The sequence below is a fragment of the Typopeltis vanoorti genome, chromosome 3, assembly GCF_054136105.1.
Source record: "Typopeltis vanoorti isolate ZY-2024b chromosome 3, IOZ_Tvanoo_1.0, whole genome shotgun sequence".
NCBI lineage: Eukaryota > Metazoa > Arthropoda > Arachnida > Uropygi > Thelyphonidae > Typopeltis > Typopeltis vanoorti.
In genome coordinates, this window is record NC_143551.1 from 144,624,858 (window position 1) to 144,638,781 (window position 13,924).

Consider the following 13,924-nt stretch of genomic DNA (forward strand, 5'->3'; position numbering starts at 1 on the left):
ATGGGAGGTTGCAATAAGATGGACATAAGTCTCCTGGCGAAAGGCTGATAATAATTCAAACTTCACCCTGCATGCAATAACATGATATCACAAAAAATGAAAAATATATATTTATGCAAAAGAAAATGTATACTTTTTCAAACAAAAAATTGAACAGATTGTAGAAGTTCAAGTTTTATTTTCACTGTCACTATTTTCTTAAACAAAATAATGAGACATATTTGCATTTTCCCAATCATTTACCTGTTTCAGGCGTTGCCATTTTAGTTTGGGATAGCGAAACTGCTAAGGCTGAAAGAGTATTGGAAGTTACTTTATTATGTTTGTGTGCTGATCATAAACATAATAAAACAAGAAGTGGAGCTCTGAAATACGAGTAGAATTATTATTAGACATTAATGAGCAGAGGGGATTTCATGAAATTTCACCTTTATATTAGGCAGAACCATTCTACTTGATTCTTACACCAAAGCACTTCATCATCATCATCATCATCAAATTCCTGCCATGTACCCTCAAGGGGTGTACAGGATATGACAGTACTTCATGAAAAAATTACATCATTACTAACTTCCTATCTACAATTTTCCTCCAAATCAGTCTGTTACTTGTCAAGACTCCAACATTATCAGATCTTATATTTCTATCGTCTAAGGCACTTTGTACCGTATCAATCCACCTATATCTTGGTCTTCCTCTGGGTCGTTTTCCTGCCAACCTGGCAGAGAACACTTGTTTTGCTAATCTTTCCTCTCCCATTCTATTTAAGTGACCATACCATCTGAGATTAGCTCTGTTAACGCATTCCTGGATGCTGACAATGTCAAGTTCTTTCCTAATATCCTCATTTTTAATATGATATTGCCATTGATGCCATCTGTTCACGCCTCTAATCTTTCTCAGGACTCTCATATCTGCGGTCTCTAGTCTTTGGTCAAGTGTTTTACTTCTGACCCAGCTCTCAGATCCATAAGTTAAAATTGGTTTGAACACAGTCTTGTATACAGCTAATTTAGTGTTCCGACTAATTTCTTTCTTATTCCATATGAATTTATTCAATTGACTTCCCACGATACCAGCTTTGCTGATTCTGTTGTCTATTTCTATATTTAGTTTACCATCTTCAGTAAAAATTGTGCCTAAGTAGCTGAAATGTTTTACTTGTTCCACAGGTTCTCCATTCACAACACAGTTGACATTTTCAATGATTCTGCCTATTTTCATTGTCTTTGTCTTTTTATTGCTGACCTTCATACCATATCTATTACAACAGCTATTTAATTTAGTCAGAGAATCTTGCAGACTTGTAGCGGATTTATTTAGAAGTATAACATCATCCGCATAAAGCAAAGAGCTGACATTAACATCTCCAATTTTGATATCAGGTTTAATACCACATTCCTTCATAATGTGATCCTTATAGATAATGAATAACAGAGGGGATAATGTACATCCTTGTCTCACACCAGATTTAACATTAAACCATCTTCCTGTACTTCCTTCAATTCTAACTGCTGACTCACAACTCAAATAAAGACTAAGTATTGCTTGATATAATGCCCCATTGACACCACATAACTGCAGCGTATTGAATAGCTTCTCTCTTGGCACCTTGTCATATGCCTTTTCCAAATCGACAAAACTTAAATACAGATCTTTGTTATATTCCCATGCTTTCTCGACTATTTGTCGTAAAGTGAAGATCTGATCCTGACAGCCTCTATTTGGCCTGAATCCAGCTTGTTCTTCACCAAGCTTTTCTTCCACAATTCTTCTCAACCGTTTCTCAAGTATACTTGCATAGATCTTGCCAGGAACACTCAGTAGGGAAATACCTCTGTAATTCTCACATTCAGTTTTATTTCCCTTTTTATATATGGGTACTATGAGAGCTCTACTCCAATCATCGGGAATTCGTCCCTCTGTCCAGGCTTTCTGAACTATGCAGTGCAGCCACTGTAAGACTCTTATACCACCATACTTCAGCATTTCTGGTCGAATATCATCTACTCCTGCTGCCTTTCCACATTTCAAGCCTTTGATGGCTTTTTCTACTTCAAGAATGGATATGTATTCCTGACTGCATGCCTGGTCAGTGTTTTTTATCACTGTGCTGTCATCACTGCTTGTTTCATTTAGCAGTTTTTCAAAGTAATTACTCCATACTTCAAGGATATCTTTTTCTCCTGTTTTCATTTCACCTTTATCATCTCTAATTCCTTTTACAGCACTCTTTCCTCCATTCCTAAGCTTCTTCAACAACCTCCAGAATATTTTGCCACCTTCTTGATATTTATTTTCTATATTCTTGCCAAAGTCCTCCCATGACTTTTGTTTAGCTAGTTTTACACACTGTTTAGCTTTCTTACATTTGTCTCTGTATTCTGTAAGAGTAAAAGCTGACTTATTTGCCAGGAACTTTTGATATGCTTTCTTCTTTTCCTTCACTGCCTCTTTAACTTCCTGTGTCCACCAGGGAGTTCTGATTTTTTTTATCTTTGCACACAACCTCACCACATGCCTCTCTGGCAGAATCAATCAATGTTTCCTTCAGAGTTTGCCACTGAATCTCCAAGGTTTGATTCCTGTTCTCAAACTCTTTCATTTTCTTTTCAATAATATTTCTGTATTTTAGTCTACAGTTTACATCTGAGAGCTGCTCAACTTTTATTCGCTTTAAAACTTTCTTACATGTTATTCTTTTCAATATGAAATTCAATTTTATCCTGCTCAAGACTAAATAGTGATCACTTCCAATTTCAAATCCTCTGTACATTCTGGTGTCCTGCACCAGGGAGAAAACATCACTATCAACAATAACATAGTCAATGAGACTTTTCTTATTCCTAGCCTCTTCTCTCCATGTGAATTTGTGCACATTTTTATGTTGGAACATGGTGTTAGTAATAACCAGTCCATGTCCTGAGCAGAAATCCAACAGATATTTGCCATTATTATTAGCTTTGCTCTTTTCTCCAAATTTTCCCAAAATATTTTTGTATGTCTCACAATCATTTCCTACTCTACTATTTAGATCCCCAACAAGGACCAACTTTTCCTTTTTCATTGTGTCAGTTGCTTTTTCTAAAGCCTCAAAATATTCCTCCACTTCTACCTTAGTAGAACCTTCTGTGGGACCATAGGCACAAATAAGTCTCATTGTCCAGTTCCCCATTCTCATATTTGCCCACATTACTCTACTTGAGACTGACTGCCATTCAAGAAGATTAGCCTCGTATTTTGTGTTGAATACTATGGCAACTCCTTCTTTTCCTTGATTGTTATTGCCTGTTATTGCCACTTCATGAATCAATAATTATTATTTCATGAAATATAATTAATAAGAAATAATTTAAATTTGGGTAAGTTTATCATTAGTGTGTATTTTTATGATGCTGCTCACAGTCCACTTGGTATTGTGGTCTAATAGATGATTTACTGCTACATGCAACTACCTCAAGTGACATTTTCCATAATTTTTTTCATTTGTTTTCCATTAATATGTTAAATGAAAAAAATATTCTCAAAATTTTTTAATCGGATGGTTATGGTTTGGGAACATCTGTGATTTGTTGCTTTTTTTTAAAAAAAATTAAAACTTGATATTCACAAAAATGTTAAAAATCATTGTTGTGAAAATGTGTCATTCATTACAGCTGCTGCTGTATCATTGATATTGGCATTCTGAGCACTCATACTACATAAGTGATCTTTCTGATTATATATATATATATAATTAATTTTTTAACTTGGGGATACTGTATATTAGGGTTACCAAGTAATTTATATATAAATTACCAAGTGTGTGTGTGTGTGTATGTATATATATATATATATATACACATACACACACACACACACACACACACACACACACACACACACACACACACATATATATAGTTGCCTTTCACTATAGCAAACTCACAAGGATAGGAATAGTTTGTTATAATGGATAGTTTGCCACAGTGAATTCTTTTGGGCATAGCAATTTCCCAATAAGGCTTTGGTCACTGATTTTTGGTAGTTTGTTATGATATTGTTTGCTACAGTAAGAGTCAATTCTACTTAATTTCTTTATATATGGAAATATGTCAAATCAACGATGTGAGCAGTTTGTTTAATATAATAGTATTGTGGCTCCAGAATTATAACTGCTTTTATAAGTTTGAAAGCAATGAATATTTTAAACTTGGGAATGTATAAAATATTAACTGATATTTTAAAAATATAGACAGTTTTAGTTTTTTAAAAAAATATTAACCCCCACACCCTGTGACATTCATGTGCATATGCAGACACACGAAAGGTTGCAGCACCTATAACCAACAGTACATCTGTGCAGGTGATCAAGAAAAAGAAGGAACCTCATAATATATGTCTTCTGAACAATTGGAGGTTGTAGTCTTTAAGAGTGTTTGTGTGTGTGCGAGGGGAGAGAAGATTGTTCCAAAGCACAGAGGTAGGTGAGAAGTTGGTTTGATATATTTGGAACTGTAAACAGGTGTTGATTAGCAGCTGCTTGTGTATTTGCAGGTTTGAGGGAAAGTGGAGGAGTGGTGTGAGCTAGTTCAACAGAACAGTGCTAGATAAATGCATGTAAAAGAGGTAAAAAAAAAAAAAAAAGAGGCAGAAACTGAATGTCTATGAGAGGGGGGGGTCACAAATGAATGCCTTTGTTCTGGATAGAATTAAGCATTTTTAGATAAAGATTTTGTGATAACATCCAAATTGTAAAAACAATATTCTAAGAACAGAGTTAATTTGGAATTTACATAGTGCTAGAAGTTATAAGCAAGAAATAGCGTCTCTGTAACAGAAAAAGATTTCGAAGGCAAAGGAAGCTATGGAATATAATACGCTTGTGCCAGGAAAGGTTTGATGTGCAAATCATTGCAGACAAGAATTCTGATATTGCTTGGGGATCCAGGTATTAACAAAGGTGAGGGAAGTGGCCTTTCTTGAGTGACATAAAAATGGACTGCTTTATAGCACTGAAGTTGATAAGGTTTGTTGTTCTCATCCCAGTGAAATATGGCCAGAAAATCAATGCATAAGGTTTTAAATGTCAGAAGAGATCAAAAGCTCTGGAAATATCAAGAGCAACAGCACAAGTCTAAGTTTTACTGAACCTTTCCATTGCACATATCCAGTAGAGAGTGATGTAAGCTAAGAGGTCAGCAGTGGATCTTGAATGATACAATCCATACTGGTGGTCCCTGATTATTGATGGGCCACTAGACCAGTGGAGAAGTTTGCTATTGATGACTTTCTCCATTATTTTGGAGAGGAATAAGGTGATGGCAGTTGGTAGTTTGATGGTAGACTTCTATCTTCCTTTTTTTGAAATAGACAATATGAGATTACTTCCAATGATGGGATAAAGTACCTGTGGTGACTGGTGTTAGCTCTGGAGCACAATGTTTGCAAACAAATGGAGAGATGCCAATAGGACCTTATTGCATCTAAGTTTTATTTAAGTAATTTTCATCTAAGTAATTTTCTGATGTCTTTTTTGCCGAAAAACCACAGGAGCCATACAGTGCTTGGATTGCAGTATGATAGGTGGCAATTTTGCTATCATCAATGCAGTAGTTTGAAGAAAAGCATATGCTAAGGGATCAAATTTATCTTTGGATGAAGTAACAGTGGTGCCATCAGGATGAGAGAGAAAGGAGGAAGTGCAGGTGAGCAAAATTTGCATTCAATGGCCTTAGAAAGAGAAAAGAAGGCACAGCTTCCATTTGGATAAGAGGCAAGTTTTCTGTTGTTAGCCTTCGTGAAATTAAATTTGGATTTACTGATAACTGCCTTACATTTGTTACATGTTTTGGTATGGGCAAGGTATGAAGCTGGAGTTCTTGATGCAAGCCACCTATGGTAAGCTGAATTTTTACTTTGACTGCTCTCATATATTCTGCATCAACTTTATGCATTTTTTTTCTATAGGTATTTTCATGAATACTGTTCTGCTCAACCAGCTTCCATTATTCTTCCACTTTTCTCTAAGCTTATAAAAATATGTGAATTTGCAGGTCAACATCCATTCATAATTCATCTTGAAACCTACCAACTTTTCATCCCTTACATTCCATCTACTTCTGTCCTCTATACAGGATGTTTTCTACAAAGACAACAACCTTCAGATATTCAAGAAGCACAATGAGGACGTCTCTCATTTCTTCTTAACCACTTGCAGAATAAACATGCTATAAATTTTGCAACCTCTCATGTTGGGGAAAAAAAAGAGTGATGGGAAATAACTTTAAACCTTCAAAATGACTATGCATCAATCAGTTACAGGAAAAAAAAAAAAAAATTATTGCTTGGACAAATAATATGTTCTAAAAAAAAAAAAAATCAGCTAATGCCTTTTATTCCCTTATAGGGAGAGTAGGCGAGGCTGTTTTAGCCCTAGCTTTTGGAGACTGAGTGGGCAGTTCAATCTCCACTCATAGCCAATCACAGATAGCTGACCCAAGGCTGTCACTAATTTAAGCCACATGCAGTGAAGATATGGCTAAGTGCCGCCATCTCGTGGTCCCTTACACAATATTTTTAGTGTCTGAAATAATGTAGGTTCTACAGTCAATTTTCTTGAGTTTACAGAATGAAAAACCCGAGTTTCCTGGAGGGAAAAAACCATTTGTCCATGATCGACTAACTTGGCAACTGGTTGAAAAATATATACCATATTTGCCAGCATATAAGACGCACTTTGTTTCTTTGAAAATAGGTCTGAAAAACAGGGCGCGTCTTATACGCTGATACTCAATTTTTTATTACTTTCATTTCTGGAAATTTTCTCTGTTCACAGTTATGCAATTTCTTTCTTGCTTCCTTGAGGTGTGTGAGAGCATTCCAGTTACATTAGTTATGTATTCCAGTTACTGGAATACATTCTAGTATTCCAATTATGGATAGATAACATTTGGTCTAGGTGCTCTGGCAGACAGTTGAAGAAGCCTGCCCTGCTAGTATGGGATCAGTTTTGTTCTTACAGAACAGAAGATATTAAAAATAAACTCAAGGAATTGAAACCTCAGTTAGCTATAATTCCAGGAGGTCTAACTAGTCAGTTTCAACCTTTATATGTCTGTATTAATAAACCATTTAAGGGATTTATAGAGGAGAAGTGGAACACCGCATCCAGAAGACTGCTGGATGCAGTCTTCAGATTTTGAGGTTATGCCATCAGGAAGAAGCCTAGCATTTTGCTAGTTTGTGAGTGGGTCAAAGCTTCATGGGATGCTGTGAAAACTGAGACAGTGGGTAAATCATTTAAGAAGTGTGACATTAGTAATGCACTGGATGGTATAGAGGACAATTTGTTGTATGAGGACTCAGATTCTGATTTAGAAAAGGTTTCAAGTGTCTCTTCATTTAGCTCTGGAGATGAATTTCTGGGTTTTGACGAAGAAGATTAAAAGATGGGTACTCTTTCCTAGTTAGATTAGGTATTTGTTGAAAGGAGACCTACTTATTACTTTATATTTGTAATACTGTAAATTCATTATAATATTCAGTGATAAAGTTTTTCCTAAAAAATGTGTACAAAAAAGGGGATGTGTCTTATATGCCGGCAAATACGGTATATATATATATATATATATATATATATATATATATATATATATATATATATATATATATATATATATAAAGAAATAAATAAAATCTTGCTGAAACTCAGTGCAATTGTGGAAGTAACTATGTAAAAACCATCATTTGCATATGTATGATATAGATGGATGAAAAAATCCAAATGCAGTATAACTAATGGCAATTATGCCATTTTCTTTTGTATACTGCTGACAACTAAGTTTTTTCTACACACCAAGGGCAAAGAGTCCATGTTAAACAAGAATAACCTTCAGAAATGAAAATGAATGCAACAAGTACATAATATTATATATTTTATTTATATAATATATTTGAACTAAAATATAAAAAAAAACACTTTCTGTACAAGTAGCACATTCAATGAACAGCTCTTCACAGCAAATAAAATCACACCTTCAAAACCTGTGTTATATGAAGTGAGAGGTTCGAGAGTGTGCATACACACTCGACGATTGATATAATAGCATGGCATAGTTCACGCAACTAGCTCATTGGCTTGTTTGCCCCAGAGAGAAGGCATACAATGCAGTAACTGCATCAAGTGTCCATTCTCATGAGCAATGCCTACTATCAGCTATTGTAACAGAAAATAAAATTATAATGTGAGAAGAGTGTGAGTATATAATAGAAGATTTATTAAAAAATTCATTTTCTAGCCGAAGTTTTTTCTGCGAAGAAAGAAATCACAGATAGTGCTTTCTTTCTTTTTAACTGACATAATAAGCAAAGCAAGAAGTGTGTCCTTTTTTGAATGTTTGAGACACAAATGTAGGAACCAGATGCATGTGGAAATTACCTTATGTAAGATTTAAAAATGCATGTTTCAATTTTTAATTAGATACAAATACAATTAAAATAGTGTTATTTGCATGTTCCACAAATAGAAACGAGGCTAACACTTTGTTAACAGCCACACAGAAGTGAGTCACTGCAACATAGATCATTAAAGAACTACAGTAAATGATCCAATCATGTTGTATTTGCGAGGTGTTATTTAGGATTGTGGCAAAGAGATTAAGGTAAGGTTAGGTATCCTGAAAGATAATTGCATGGTCTCTGCTAGTTTGTTTTGTAGGAGAAAGAAACTCCATTTCCATACAAGATCTGATAAAACAAACTCAGTTCGAAGAGTCATTAATAAATGTTCCTTGCATTCTAGATGGAATTCAAATTTAGTTTCAATTAAAGGGCAAAAATGAGCAGATATACAAATCGGCCAGAGAATCAAGGATTAACAAATTCCCAAACAGCATATGCTATCCTAAACCACTAACTAATTAGAATTGCAGGATTTTTTTAATATCAATCCTATCCATAAAAGGATGTCGCCTATAGCTCATTTAATACTATACTTTAAATAAAAATTAGATAATTCAGATATCCTACTCTAGAGAACAAATGTGAAATTTTCAAGACAATTCAAGCCTCTAATAAACAATCAACTACTATTTAGTCTCTCAACCATACTACTGAAAGCATGATTTACATATATACCACTGTCATTAAAACTTCTAAAACTTGTAAACTTCTATTAAACTATCATTTAACTTACCATGCCTTCTTTTAACAAGAGATACTGATACTTCATTATCATTTTTCTACCTCTTTCTAAGAGCTGCCTTGATATACTTTCAAAGTCTTCTTCTTCTACAGTTATAATACAATGCAAATTATAAAATATTCAAACAATAAAGGGTGATAACATAATAAAGAAAAATTACACATCACTTTAAAGGATTTAATAATAAGTACATGTGTTATGCCAAACAATTTGACTTCTACCTAATGTTGATAGAAGTAATCCTAAAGTGGTTACTTCTGTGGCCATAGTCAATTATGTTTTCTCAATGTGTGTGTGTATGTGCATGTATTCTTTAGAGTTTTACATTCAGGTGACAGCTGATGCCACTCTCCATGTGTTACATTGTTTTACATTTTTCAATTATTCATTCTCACTGAATAGTTTAAGAAGCAAACTGAAATAGTTATCAAATTTTTTACTTTATTAAACTTTTTATTGTGAATATGTATTTTTATTGCATGAATCATACAGAGTTACCAATCTATCATAGAATCACTGACTCCAGATGCCTTTTTACATTTCAGAATGATATTTACTGCACATTGCACTCCTCTTGAATACTTGAATTATACAGGTCATGGAGTCAGAAGACTCATTGCAGGAGATCCATTATTCAACAATACTTATTAATACCTCTCCTTAAACTCATTCACAACCACCTCTGGCAACCCATTCCACCCATTCACCACCCTCCAATAAAAAAAAAAATCTAGTCTTAACACTCTTGCTAACCACACTCGCACATAATTTCCATGGGTGACTCCTCATTCTCTCCCTTCCTGCCATGCACTGCTTTCAGTGTCTATCCTATAAAACCCCTTTAATAACAAAGATGTTCCTATTGTCTCCTCTGTTTTGCTTATCAAAAGACCTTCAAATCTATCCTCATAGATTCTCATCTTTGTTCACTTGCCTCTGGATCCCTACTCCACCATTTCTTCATCCCCATGAAATATGGACAATCAGATCTCATGCAATAGCCCAGATGTGGCCTTATTAAAGCCTTATAAAGGGAACAATAACGTCTCTATTCCTGCTTATTAGTGTGTTCTTCAACCACCATGTAATCTGATGTACTCTTCTCTACTGTTGCAATATGCCCTCTAAACTTCAACTACTTGTTCACAAATCAACCCCCCCCCCCTACAAGTCCACGGCCTCATCAGTTTCGTGCAGTTCAGTTCCATCAATATAATACACAGGTTGGGGCCTCCTTCCCAAAGTGTATCACCTCACACTTGACCCCATTAAACTGGCAGCCATTTACCTTTGTCCATACTGATAGGTCTAAGATCCTGTAGGATCTCTTAGGATCTCTACACCACCTTCACTTATTATTGCTCTTCCCAGTTTTGTATCATCAGCAAACAACTGAATATATCCCATCAAATCATTTCTTATATTACTGATGTTCAAAATAAACAATAGGGGATCAAGTACTGAGCCTGTGGTATGCTACTAGTCACTGGACACCTTCTCCACAAACCCCTCTTTGATATCTTTGCACATCAGCCATCCTCTAATCCAAATCACCAGATTCATTACCATCCCCATTTGCTCCAACTTATGCAACAGAATTCAATGTGGAATCCTGTCAAATGTCTTTGCAAAGTCTATCCAGCAGTATCACTCATACTGAATATGAGTAGCTCATATTCAACCAATTCCTAAAAAGGAGACAAATCAATATCCCCCCCCCCCCAAACTGCCATCCAATTTTTCTTTCTCCAGTTCTTTCCAAAGTAATGAAAAGAGCTATCAACACTTGACTGCTATGCTATCTTGAAGACACTCTCAAGGAATAAAGGATTTCCAACACTGTCGATCAACAGGTGATCTACTCATGTATGTCACCCACATATGGACAAATACCACAGAAAAGTTTGGTGAGTCCAAGTGATCACTCTTGATATCTCCAAGACCAGATTTGGCACAAAGGCCTGTTAAGTAAACTCCCATCATTTTGTCTACCTCCTGATTTCTGCAGTTGGACTGCCAGCTTTCTGACTAGATGCTCAACTTCACGTGATGAATAGTTATCTTCTAAGTATACAACTAATGCAGGTCTCTGTTCTCTCACCCACCCTATTCCTTCTGTGTATAAAGGACTTATTCCAGCAAACTACCAATCTAATACATAATTTTGCTGATGACAGCACATCACATTCCTCCCTTTCATTTGACAAACCAGGCAATGCACAAATCTCCAGAGCCTTAACCACAATCAACTTAAATACAGATTTCCAAAACATTCATCAGTCCAATGCAAGCAAAACACAACTCTGTCTTATTTCATAGAAAAAAGAATCCTATGCTTCCAACCTTACTTTTGACAATACCTAAATCCCCATTCATGATGAGACCATATTACAAATATTGCCTCCTCTGCCTCCAAAAAGTTAGGTTTTCTTTTTCACTCAAAGTGGTACTTTGACTCCAAACAACTTCTAACTTTACAAATCACAAATCTGTCCAACCATTGAATACTGCCCCCAAGAGCTCCCTAAAGATACTGGATCTATGCAGAAAAGGACAGTCAGACTAATCAATGATCCCCTACTCATTTTCATACAGGTACTCAGTTTCTGCTGCTTGCATGTTCTACAGATACTTCTAAGACCAGCGATCAGAATTAGCATAAATAATATCCCCACTCTCTGTCAAATCGGTTCAAACATGCACAGGAACTAATCAACACTTCCTCACAGCACATCTTCCAAACTCACAGGACAAATTTCTCCTCTTTGTTCATCCCTTCCACTGCTGCCCTCTGGAACAGTCTACCATCTTATGTGTTTCCCAAGAAATACAATCCACAGCTCTTCAAGATAAATGTGAACAAGTTCTCTCTTGCCCATCCACGTATTAGTGTACTACAGGTTGACCAATGTCTTGTGACCAATGTGGATGCATTCTCTATAAAATAAAATAAATCACTAATAGCCATTTCTCTTATCCAACTCCACTGTAACTTCATTATAAAAAGTAAGCAAATTACTAAGGCAAGACCTATCCTTCACAAAACTATGTTACCCCTTATAAAGTATCATATTCCTATCTACTTAATCCTGAATTCTGTATTTTACAAATTTCTTTAATATCTTAACCATTACTCATAAGATACTGATTGGCCTATAATTTGCTACTTCTGTCTTAGAGCCTCCTTTATGCAGTACGACTCTTTTGCCCTCTTTAAATTAAACAGTACTGAGGCTTAAATTAAACAGCCTGGTCAGAGGAGCTCATAATTCTCTTGCACATTCTTGTAATACATGGGCTGATATACCATCTAATCATATAGCTGTGTTTGCATTAAGGTTCTGCAATATTCTATGCACCTTGAATTCTTCAATCTCTATTCTCCCATCAGTCAATGTCACATCTAGCATTAGCACCTAGATAGTACACCCTTGCAAAATGATCACTCAGTAACTCAACTATTTGGTTTGCTTCTGTTACCTCCTTACCAGCAACACCTTTTAAAGTCATCCTTCCACAGTCATTTCTTCTTTTATTTGCCACATAGCAAAAGCACTCTTTAGGGTTTCTTTTGGCCTCATCAGTTACCTTTCTCTCATACTTGCCTTCCATACCATACAGGTCACTCTTCTTGCCTCTGCTTTGTATTGCTTGTAAGCATGCTGATCGCCTTTTCTTTATACTCCCTCCACAACTTTTTCTTTGTCTGCAACTCCTACTTAATAAATCAATCATCCATCTAACACCCTGATCTAACCATCTGATGCTGGGCATAGTCTGATACTGATTTCTTCAAACACCCATTTGATCACCTCCCATGCACCACTAACATCACTTTCCTCCAAATTTCTATGCCATAGCACTGGTGGAAGTTTACTCCTCACAGTCTGTTATAATCACTTGCTTTGTAATTACACACACACACACACACATGATATAAACTGATTTACTCAGCTCTGAGAGACATATTTTCTTAAAAAATAAATAATAAAAAAACGACTAAGCCAAGAGATAAAAATAGAAACACTATTTTAATTAAATAGACTGCATGACTAATTTTGTCTTCATAGAAGACTTCTTTGAGTGCATAACAAGAGGGAACTACTAACAAACATTGTGAAAGCCAAAAAATCTATACATTAAAGCAGAGCTGTCCAAAGCATGGCCCGAGTTGCAATTTTGTGCAGCCTGCCCGTGGTTTTGATTTTCATGAGCGAAAAAATAAATTCAATTCAAATAACAATTTGAATTGCATGCATATCAGATATTTTAATTCTATCACTAATCGATAATCTCGATGTTGGTAATTTTATTTAGTGTTTTTACATCACTATATACCCATGTGTTTTTCAAATATTAGATGTGTCAAAGAAATGTTCTTACATTGTTTTGTTCCAACACACATGCTCTGGGCACTAAACCTAACTAAATGTAGGCCTCTCCAAGTAATTTAATATATGTACTGTATTTATTGTTCTGGATAAATCTTTTTTTTTTTTTTTTTTTTTTTTTTTAATGCAGCCCTCGGATTAAAAAAAAAAAAAAAAAGATTTATCCAAGGTTGGACAGCCCTGCATTAAAGCATTAATGTTTGAAGCTGTTCTGTGTATGTCTTCATTGTTGGGCGTGCACATGCATTCAAGGTCTTGTGAACACCAAAGTTGGATAGCAGCACAATGACAGTCTGAGAGATTATAGCTAAAGTTAGTGTTGAGATGTATTGAATTGAGGACGATTTTT

At 35.3% G+C, this 13,924-nt stretch overlaps 1 protein-coding gene across 6 annotated transcripts in view; it reads right to left on the bottom strand.

Annotated features, from left to right (window-relative positions):
• Positions 1-13,924, bottom strand: part of LOC150108632 (uncharacterized) — a 516,846-nt gene that overhangs the window by 24,164 nt on the left and 478,758 nt on the right. For all 6 annotated transcript variants that reach the window (XM_090390897.1, XM_090390895.1, XM_090390898.1 and 3 more), the window contains one exon: positions 9,176-9,270. In XM_090390897.1, coding sequence (XP_090247023.1) covers positions 9,176-9,270 — 95 coding nt within the window. The remainder of the gene's footprint in view (positions 1-9,175; positions 9,271-13,924) is intronic.